The sequence below is a fragment of the Triticum urartu genome, chromosome 3 (assembly GCF_003073215.2).
Source record: "Triticum urartu cultivar G1812 chromosome 3, Tu2.1, whole genome shotgun sequence".
Lineage (NCBI taxonomy): Eukaryota > Viridiplantae > Streptophyta > Magnoliopsida > Poales > Poaceae > Triticum > Triticum urartu.
The window spans coordinates 727073004-727082450 of record NC_053024.1 but is presented as its reverse complement, the minus strand read 5'-3'; the positions used below and the strand labels follow the sequence as shown (position 1 = coordinate 727082450).

Below are 9447 nucleotides of genomic sequence, written 5' to 3'. Positions count from 1 at the left end.
TATTAAGTATCATGACTCATAGATCCAAAAAACACTAATAAAAATAGACCATGTAAATAGCTTTGCATTGAGATTTTATAAGTAAATAAATATGATGATATTAGGATACTAGTTTGTAATGTTATGCATCATGATGTTAGTATGCTAAACTAGTATCCTACAAGTTATACTCCGGTATGATTTTTTGATTGTATGACGTCTTATCAAATACCATACCTATATGGCGCCAAAATATGAGTTGCAACTATACAAGTTGATCATATAATATCTCATTAATAATGGGACGAATATTTCGTAATCAAGTTAATTTCAACATACGCTTATCAAAAACATGTATACATCGCTTACAATCGCCTATGTTGATTCCATTGTGTCGGGGAAACGACACCTATGGGATCACAAGAATCCCTACTACGGTTGCGGGGCGCGGGGTTGAGCGAAGAGCAGGTTTAACAGGAAGCACACGGTTCGTTTACCTAGGTTCGGGCCGCGAGGATGCATAATACCCTAGTCCTGCTTTGGTGGATGTATTGAGTGTTCTTGTGTTCTTGAGCTAGCTACGAGGTGCAACTTGCCCAAAAGAGCCGAATCCCTCTCCTAGTCGCCTCGGGCCTCCTTTTATAGGGCGAATTCGAGCTCGGTACCCGGGGATCCTCTAGAGTCGACCTGCAGGCATGCAAGCTTACCGCCCGTATTACAGGACAAAGCGCATTAAATGCGTTGTTAGGTGTCCCTTAGCTTTATCGGGGACGGGAACGAGGCCGGTCCTGTCCGTTGCCGCTTCGCCTGGCTTCGACACGCGCCCAGGTCAGCGATGCGTGTGGTGCCATGTAGGCAGGCAGGCAGCTGAGGTGGTGCGGTGGTAGGATCTTCACGAAGATCTGCATGCCACCATGTAGGTGCTTGTTGAGTTGGCTTGGAAGCCGCTCGTCGCTACGCAGGTGCCTGCCGAGCTGGCTGGGTTTGCAGCTGCACGGAAATGGTGGTGGCGTCTTGGTTGGTGCGGGCCTGGCAGTGGCCTCGTCGATGCCCTTGGCAAGGGCCTTCCTGGGGGCCCGGCAAGAGTCTTGCTGTGGCGTTGCATTTGTCCCCGGCAAGGTGCTTGCCGGGGGTCTTGTGGATCTCCTCGGCTAGGATCCTGCCGAGGGGCGCCGTCTTCTCGTCCTCATCTGATCTTGTGTGTTCATGATCTTGACGAAGATCTGCATGCCACCAAGGAGGTGCCTCCCGAGCCCTTGCCCCAACGTGGTTGACTATGTTGGAGGCCGTGGGCTCAAGGGTGGTGTGCCCCAATTGTGTTGGGTGAGCTGCCCCGGCAAGGGCCTTGCCTGGGGGGACTTGCTTCGTCCCTTTGCTCTTTGTGTCTTTGATCTTCGGTTTCTTCCCTCTGCTTTGTTAAGTCTGGCCGTGGCGCGCGGCTCTGACTGCTCGTGCACAAGTAAAGGGGTCAAAAGGATAGCCCCGTACTTTTGTACACCGACACATTGGCCTTCTGTGTACAAGAGCCAGTAGTCATCATCTTGCTCTGGCTGCCGAGAACAATCGGCATCATGTGTCCTGACATGTTCGCACTAAGCTTTAAATTGTATATAGTAATACGATTAATGACATATTTTTACCAAATTAATGACACTCAATCTATACCTAATGACAAAGGGGCTATTGCTTCTGGCGGCACGTCATTAAAATTGCCCTCAAAGTTGTAAAATATGACCCATCAATGCCACCTATAAGTAACAAAAAATGTTTTGCAGGGTATCCCCCGACAGGGCCAGCCCACGCAGTAGGGACCACCTATAGTGTGCTCTGCGTGTAGGAGAAGACGCGGCGCAACCGTTTGGGTCGGCCCATGTGCGGGCGGACTGATTTTTAATTTGTTTTTTATTTGTATTTTTATTTTCCATTTTCTTTTTAAAATAATTTGCAATTCAAAAAATTCTGTGAATTCAGAAAACTGATAATTTTGAAATAAAATGTTCAAGAAAACATAAAATGTTTGTCACTTCAAAAAATACTAGGTTTTTTTCTAAAAATGTTCTCAGTCTTGAAAAAATGGTCGTAAAATCAAAAAAAGTCCATGTATTAAACATTGCTAATGAAATTGAACAAAATGTTTTCTAATTCCAAAAACGTTCATGAAATTTAAAGTATGTCCTCAAAATTTAAAAACAGTCATGAATTACGAAAGAGTTTATTGATTCATAAAGTGTTTCCTCATTCAAAAAATGTTCATACATTTAAAAAATGGTTTTGAATTTTAAAAAAAAACCACCAATTTTTAAAAATATGTTCATCTATTTTAGAATTGTTCGCCTGTCCATAAGAAAATGCTAAAAAATGTTCACAATTATAAAAAATGTTTCTGCTTAATAATAATTTTCTCAAATTTGTAAAAGATTTCACGAATGATCGAAGTTATACAGTTCAATTGTAATGCTTCTGATTCTTTGTGATTATATACACGCCTGAATTTTGAAGAATTATGTGGTCCTAGATAAGAATATTATAGTATGTTTTTTAGAAAACGTTTCTTGACATTAAGAATAAGTCTTCGAATTACCAAGTTTTTTGAACACCATGATATTTTTTTCTAAAACGTGAACATTGCTTCAGTTTGTGAATAAGTGTAAAAAAGGAACATTTTCTCGCATTTGGGAACAAACTTTTAAAATCATGGGATGAGATATGAACAAATTGTGGTCATAGCCATTATTGGTTATTATTATTTTTCCTGTTGCAATGCACGGGCTCTTTTGCTAGTATGTCTTATTTTGAGAGGAAAGATACCCGAGAGGCCAAGAGTTGACGTGATGTTTATCTAGGCATCTAGCACAATACGTTAATAAGTGTTGGTCGTATCCATGAATACCTCAAAAAGTCACTATCGATGACCGTGAGATCTGAGTAAGTGAAATAGAGAACAATCCATGATAGACAGCGATTCGAGCCTATAGGTTGGGCGTGAGTGGCTAGGAATGGAGAGGATTTTATGCCCATGGATATCCATGGATAACCATCTGACATGTATTTTGTGGTGTCATCTATGTGGTAGAAATATTGTTGCTTTGCTATTTCTGTGCCTTGGGCATAGAATTATTGCTGATATAGTTTTGAAAAGTTGCCTAAACACTGCAGAAATATTGTTGTTTTGCTGAATCGGTGCACCTAGTTTGTACACCAATGGATACCAGGAAATTTGGCGGGTTTGGATATAGGGCGACATCCGTGGCCATGGATGCCTTTGTGGGCGGGCAACATTGACGCTAATGGCCTATTTTGATTCCATTGGAGCTCCGTGTGGAAGAGGCATAAGAGAGACCACTGAGCATATTTTTGCCGGCTTAACAAATGGCTGCGCGAAATTTTAGTCATGCATTAAGAATATGGTTCATTATTTTTGTACCATCCGAAGTTTATATAACAAAGTTGAACAATCAGTTTGAAAAATTGGTAATTCACCTTCCTTAGTGGCTGGCATGCATGTGTATTTAGCTTGTCAAGAATAATGAAGCAAACTAGAATTATAGATTAACCAAAAATTACTTTAGAATATAATGGCTATTGATGGACAAAGAGGTATTAGGTACTTCAATGGATGTGAATAATCTTCAAATTTAAAGGGAACAATACTATCTTCAATTTCATTTTTAGTATTATTTATGAAATATTCCCAATTTTATTTCTAAGTTAGGTGTTTGAAACAATATACCTTGGACATTTACCGGTTTGGGCAATGGACAACACATTGATTTTTCCTCTAGGCTAGGAAAAAAGATCAGGCTAAACTACTAGCAGACAACCGTCGGATATGCCCATTTGAGTCCACATGCATGAGCTTGTTGGCAGCTTTGATGATTTCGTACAATGTATTATATGCATATTTTGTGGATCTCCTTCGCGGGCCCTTATGGTTGATTTCTGCACATACTTGATTGAGTTTGTGTCGGCATGCCCATTAAGATCATTCTAGATCCACCTAACCGGCCGGTCCACTTCACCACTGAGTGTAGGAAGCAAGTAATAAGCGTGGTCTCATTGTATAAATCTAATAGTGGGACCTCTGGTGATGTAACATTGTTATGCCCGCCCAATGGAAAATTCATTGATGTATATTGCAGCACAATCAATAATAAGCCGTTCTGCCACACCAATTAATAAACAGAGGTTATATAAGTATCATGCTCTATTAAGTATCATGACTCGTAGATCCAAAAAACACTAATAAAAATAGACCATGTAAATAGCTTTGCATTGGATTTTATAAGTAAATAAATATGATGATATTAGGATACTAGTTTGTAATGTTTTGCATCATGATGTTAGTATGCTAAACTAGTATCCTAGAAGTTATACTCCGGTATGATTTTTTTGATTGTATGACGTCTTATCAAATACCATACCTATATGGCGCCAAGATATGAGTTGCAACTATACGAGTTGATCATATAATATCTCATTAATAATGGGACCAATATTTTTTAATCAAGTTAATTTCAACGCTTATCAAAAACAAGTATACATCGCTTACAATCGCCTATTTTGATTCCATTGGCCTTCTGTGTACAAGAGCCAGTAGTCATCATCTTGCTCTGGCTGCCGAGAACAATCGGCCTCATGTGTCCTGACATGTTCGCACTAAACTTTAAATTGTATATAGTAATATGATTAATGACATATTTTTGCCAAATTAATGACACTCAATCTATAGCTAATGACAAAGTTCCTATTGCTTCTGGCGGCATGTCATTAAAATTGCCCTCAAAGTTGTAAAATATGACACATCAATGCCACCTATAAGTAACAAAAAATGTTTTGCAGGGAATCCCCCGACTGGGCAAGCCCACGCACTAGGGACCACCTATACTGTGCTCTGCATGTAGGAGAAGAGGCAGCGCAACCGTTTGGGCCGGCCCATGTGCGGGCGGACTGAATTTTAATTTCTTTTTTTATTATTATTTTTATTTTCCATTTTATTTTTTTATACTTTAAATAATTTGGAGTTCAAAAAATTCTGTGAATTCAGAAAACTGATAATTTTGAAATAAAATGTTCAAAAAAACATAAAATGTTTCTCATTTCAAAAAATACTAGGGTTTTTTCTAAAAATGTTCTCAAATTTGAAAAAATGGTCATAAAATCAAAACAAGTCCATGTATTAAACATTGCTAATAAAATTGAACAAAATGTTTTCTAATTCCAAAAACGTTCATGAAATTTAAAGTATGTCCTAAAATTTTAAAAACATTCATGAATTACAAAAGAGTTTATTGATTCATAAAGTGTTTGCTCATTCAAAAAATGTTCATACATTTAAAAAATGGTTGTGAATTTTAAGAAAACCCACCAATTTTTAAAAATATGTTCACATATTTTAGAATTGTTCGCCGATTCATAAGAAAATGCTAAAAAATGTTCACAATTATAAAAATAAGTTTATGCTTCACTTATACAGTTCAATTGTAATGCTTCTGATTCTTTGTGATTATATACACGCCTGAATTTTTAAGAATTATCTGGTCCTAGATAAGAATATTATAGTATGTTTTTTAGAAAACGTGTCTTGACAATCAGAATAATTCTTTGAATTACCAAGTTTTTTGAACACCATGATTTTTTTTTTATAAAACGTGAACATTGCTGCAATTTGTGAATAAGTGTAAAAAAAGGAACATTTTCTTGCATTTTTGAACAAACTTTTAAAATCATGGGATGAGATATGAACAAATTGTGGTCATAGCCATTACTGGTTATGATTATTTTTTTTCCTGTTGCAATGCACGGGCTCTTTTGCTAGTATGTCTTATTTTGAGAGGAAAGATACCCGAGAGGCAAGACTTGACGTGATGTTTATCTAGGCATCTAGCACAATATGTTAATAAGTGTTGGTCGTATCCATGAATACCTCAAAAAGTCACTATCGATGACCGTGAGATCTTGGTAAGTGAAATAGAGAACATTCCATGATAGACAGCGACTCGAGCCTATAGGTTGGGCCTGAGTGGCTAGGAATGGAAAGGATTTTATGCCCATGGATATCCATGGATAACCATCTGACATGTATTTTGTGGTGTTATCTATGTGGTAGAAATATTGTTGCTTTGCTATTTCTATGCCTTGGGGATAGAATTATTGCTGATATAGTTTTGAAAAGTTGCCTAGATACTGCAGAAATATTGTTGTTTTGCTGAATCGGTGCACCTAGTTTGTACACCAACGGATACCAGGATATTTGCCGGTTTGGATATAGGGCGACATCCGTGGCCATGGATGCCTTTGTGGGCGGGCAACGGTGAGGCTAATGGACATGGATATAGTATGGATATATCCGTCCAAACCCGGTCCATTGCCATTCTTAGTTGATTTGTATAAAGCTCTACGGTGGCTCACCTGGAAGCAGCTCACATTTCTATTGCACGAGCGAGCACGAACGGACGAGGGAGCCAGCGATGCGGTTAGGCGACGGCGACGTGGCGGGGGTGCACACCTTCCGGAAGGCCGCGCATATGGTGTGGGAGGAATCGAAGCTCCTGTGGGGCATCGGCACGCCTATCGCCGTCAGCACACTTAGCTTGTATGCTGTTGGCTCCATCACCACCATCTTCGTCGGCCACCTCGGCAACTTGCCACTGGCCGCGGCCTCAATCGGTATCTCCGTCTTCTCCACCTTCGCCCTTGGATTCATGGTACGTGTGCTCCCAGCCATGCATGCATCATTGTTCCATACTAACTAACTATAGAGGGGATCATAACTTACTTGGAGTTGCGTGCAGATGGGCATGGGGAGCGCGCTGGAGACGCTGTGCGGGCAGGCGTTCGGCGCCGGTCAGGTGGCCATGCTCGGCGTGTACCTGCAGCGCTCCTGGATTGTCCTCGGTGTCGCCGCGCTCCTCATGGTGCCCTTGTACGTCTTTGCCGAGCCGGTGCTCCTGGCCTTGGGCCAGGACCCTAACGTGGCGCGCGAGGCCGCATGCTTCGCGCTGTACATTCTCCCCGGCGCCCTTTCCTTGGCAGTCAACTTCCCCAGCGGCAAGTTCCTCCAGGCGCAGAGCAAGGTCCTGGTCCAAGCCTGGATCGGGGTCGCCGGACTCGGCTTCCACATCACGCTCACCTACCTCCTCGTCACCGTGTTGGGATGGGGATCCCCAGGCGCCGCCGTGGCATACGACATCTCGCTCTGGGCCATCGCGCTGTGCCAGGCGGCCTACATCATCGGCTGGTGCAAGGACGGCTGGAGGGGATGGTCCATGGCGGCTTTGCAAGACATGTGGTCGTTCGTGAGGCTCTCGCTTGAGTCAGCCGTCATGCTCTGCCTTGATATTTGGTACATGAGCATGATCCCGGTTCTCACTGGCCATCTTCAGGATGCGCAGCTAGCCGTAGACTCGCTTGGGATCTGGTACGTACTGCGGCTTACTAGACAGACGATGACGTCTCAACTCTCTTTCTCAACTTACTAGACCCTTAATTATGCTATATTTTGTTCAGCATGAGCGTAGAAGGATGGGCGCTTATGATCTTCGTTGGCCTCAATTCTGCTATCAGTGTCCGAGTCTCCAATGAGCTTGGTGCTGGACGTCCAATGGCAGCCATGCACGCTGTCATCGTCGTCATCGCCGAGTCGCTCCTCATCGGGCTGCTATGCATGCTCCTCGTCTTGATCTTTAGAGATAAGTTCTCCATCATCTTCACTAGCGATTTGGAGCTCCGATACGCTGTCTCCAAGATTGCTGGACTGCTTGGGGTGACCATGGTGCTCAACAGCCTGCAGCCTGTGATTTCAGGTATATATATGTATGTGTATGTATGTGTGTGTGTCACACACATCGAAGATGTTTTACGGAACCATGGTTCAACAGAACCTACACTCGACATCATTGATTTCTAGACACTGTTCATGAGGATCCATACATGGTTGATTAAAACTGCACAGCGTGAGCTGTTTGCATGTTAAACAATGCATGAGACAAAGTGTTGGATGGAGATGGCATTCATGACATCGATCCACATGTAGGATGTTCAATTGTACGGCATGGACCATCGGTTCGGCTGATGCATGGTCCTGAATCACGTCTCTCACACACACACATACATACATATATGCATGTGTATATATAATTAGATACATGCCTCTTAATTAGATGATTAAGGAGGATGACACCTCAACCTCCTACGTCTCTGCATGCATGCTTCAGGGGTTGCTATTGGAGGAGGATGGCAAGGCCTTGTTGCATACATCAATCTAGGCTGCTACTACGCATTTGGGCTACCCTTGGGGTACCTTCTCGGCTACCACTTCAACTACGGAGTTGGGGTAATTAATATATCATGTTAATCTGAAGAACCACTGCAAGAAAAGAATGTTATATTAACAAACAATGATTTCAGGGGGTCTGGGGTGGCATGCTTTGCGGGGTTGCACTCCAGACACTTATGTTACTCTTCGTAGTGTGGAGAACGGATTGGAATGTAGAGGTATAAAATCCCATCCATCGCCATTCCTCTCAAAAGTTTGCAGGAAATGGAGATAGAAATATAACTGAATTATTTTAGTTCGTCCATATAAATAGCTACAAGTCCCACCTTAGCAACTTTGGATATACTATATGATTCATTCATTACTTATATTCCTTTTCTTGAATGTCAAATTTTCTAGGCCAGACTAGCTTCGAGCCGTGTGCGCAAATGGGGCGGCACCGACGTAACCAGCCCACTCCTGGAAGAGAACTGGCTAGAGAACTGAAGCATCTTTTATCTCATCTCAATACTCTAGATGTTTTGAGCCAGATGGTATCATCAATAGGATATGGAAAACAGGTCGGAAATGTTGAATTACTATATCCATCAATACATCATCATGAGGCTGTATGTGGATGCCAGGATGTTTTTTCACCTATTATCTGAAATAAGAGGCCAATAAGCAGTACGTACATGCTGGACACAATCTATCTGATTCATGTGCTGCAAAGACATAACAAGGCTATTATTTTTCTTGAAGCGTCTGTCTGTGTGTCGTGATTGGTCCTGGATGTTGGCCACCATCTCTGCAAGGCCCATTTTATTTAATCGCTAGCTGGTACAAATCCACGTCGATGTGGCCTCAATTGGTTCTGCCTTGGTTGGTTGTTGGAATTTCAGCTACAACCTATATCAGGAAGGATTCTATATATTTAATACAGGGTGTGGTGTTGCTTCACTCACAGTAGAAAACTAGCTTAGCTATAGCTGCTGTGCTGAGTTTGTAGTACAAAAGATGATCCACTCGTATGTAAGAGAAAACACATATATTCCCTAAAAAAAAGAGAAAACACATATATACACGCAGCTTTTATTCGTGTAGCCTCCCTCATAAGTAACCCTGGGCGTTCGGTCTGTTCAGTTAATACGGTTCGTTCTATTCGGGCTTAGAGAAATTCTGTTATCTGAAATTCTTGCTGGCTCCTTCTGATA

At 41.9% G+C, this 9447-nt stretch overlaps 1 protein-coding gene across 2 annotated transcripts; it reads left to right on the top strand.

Annotated features, from left to right (window-relative positions):
• The first annotated feature begins 6248 nt into the window (after positions 1-6248).
• Positions 6249-8994, top strand: LOC125546261 (protein DETOXIFICATION 35-like). 2 transcript variants are annotated; one of them, XM_048710472.1, is made up of 7 exons: positions 6249-6289; positions 6398-6683; positions 6771-7396; positions 7486-7781; positions 8193-8311; positions 8386-8472; positions 8654-8994. In XM_048710472.1, exons 1-7 carry the CDS (start codon positions 6264-6266, stop codon positions 8738-8740), a joined length of 1527 nt encoding a protein of 508 aa, XP_048566429.1. In that variant the 5' UTR covers positions 6249-6263; the 3' UTR covers positions 8741-8994. The 2 variants fall into 2 exon arrangements, with proteins under 2 accessions (XP_048566429.1, XP_048566430.1); XM_048710473.1 differs by lacking the exons at positions 8193-8311; positions 8386-8472.
• The last annotated feature ends 453 nt before the right edge of the window (positions 8995-9447 follow it).